Below are 464 nucleotides of genomic sequence, written 5' to 3'. Positions count from 1 at the left end.
ATCCTGCGTTACTTCATTCTAGCAATTTGTTTATTCTGGGTTTATCAGTCCGTTATTCTGTCTCTCTCGACTGCCTTTTTCTATCTATTTGTCTCTATTATCCAATAGTCTCTCACTCAGCTTCTATCTCAATTACCTCATTATATCCATCAATCTAATTATGCTCATTTAATTCTAATTTTCTTTCCATCTTTTTTAATCTGTCGATCCATCATACTCCCTATCCCCCCACTAATTCATTCCAGCAATTCGTCTATCATAGCTATCGTCCTGCCGTCGCCCCTTTCAACCGCTCCAGATCCCTCACCGCTCGGGTCCCCACGCACGCTCCTCAGAGATGTCCCACAGCTGAGCGAAGTCGAGGTGCCGAAGCGACTGCACGAGCTCCTTGAACAGGCGAGGGGCGCTGGTGGCCACGCCTTCGGTCTGCAAGAGGCAAGGATGAGAGCACCGGTAGATTGCCC

At 47.8% G+C, this 464-nt stretch overlaps 1 protein-coding gene across 1 annotated transcript in view; it reads right to left on the bottom strand.

Moving 5' to 3' along the window:
- LOC119586980 overlaps positions 1–464 on the bottom strand; it is a gene marked incomplete in the record, with an annotated part of 81,895 nt that overhangs the window by 58,983 nt on the left and 22,448 nt on the right. The window contains 1 exon segment of the mRNA XM_037935722.1: positions 308–426. Within this exon segment, the coding sequence (XP_037791650.1) occupies positions 308–426 (119 nt within the window).

Source organism: Penaeus monodon, chromosome 22, assembly GCF_015228065.2.
Source record: "Penaeus monodon isolate SGIC_2016 chromosome 22, NSTDA_Pmon_1, whole genome shotgun sequence".
NCBI lineage: Eukaryota > Metazoa > Arthropoda > Malacostraca > Decapoda > Penaeidae > Penaeus > Penaeus monodon.
This window is presented reverse-complemented; position numbering and strand designations above follow the sequence as displayed.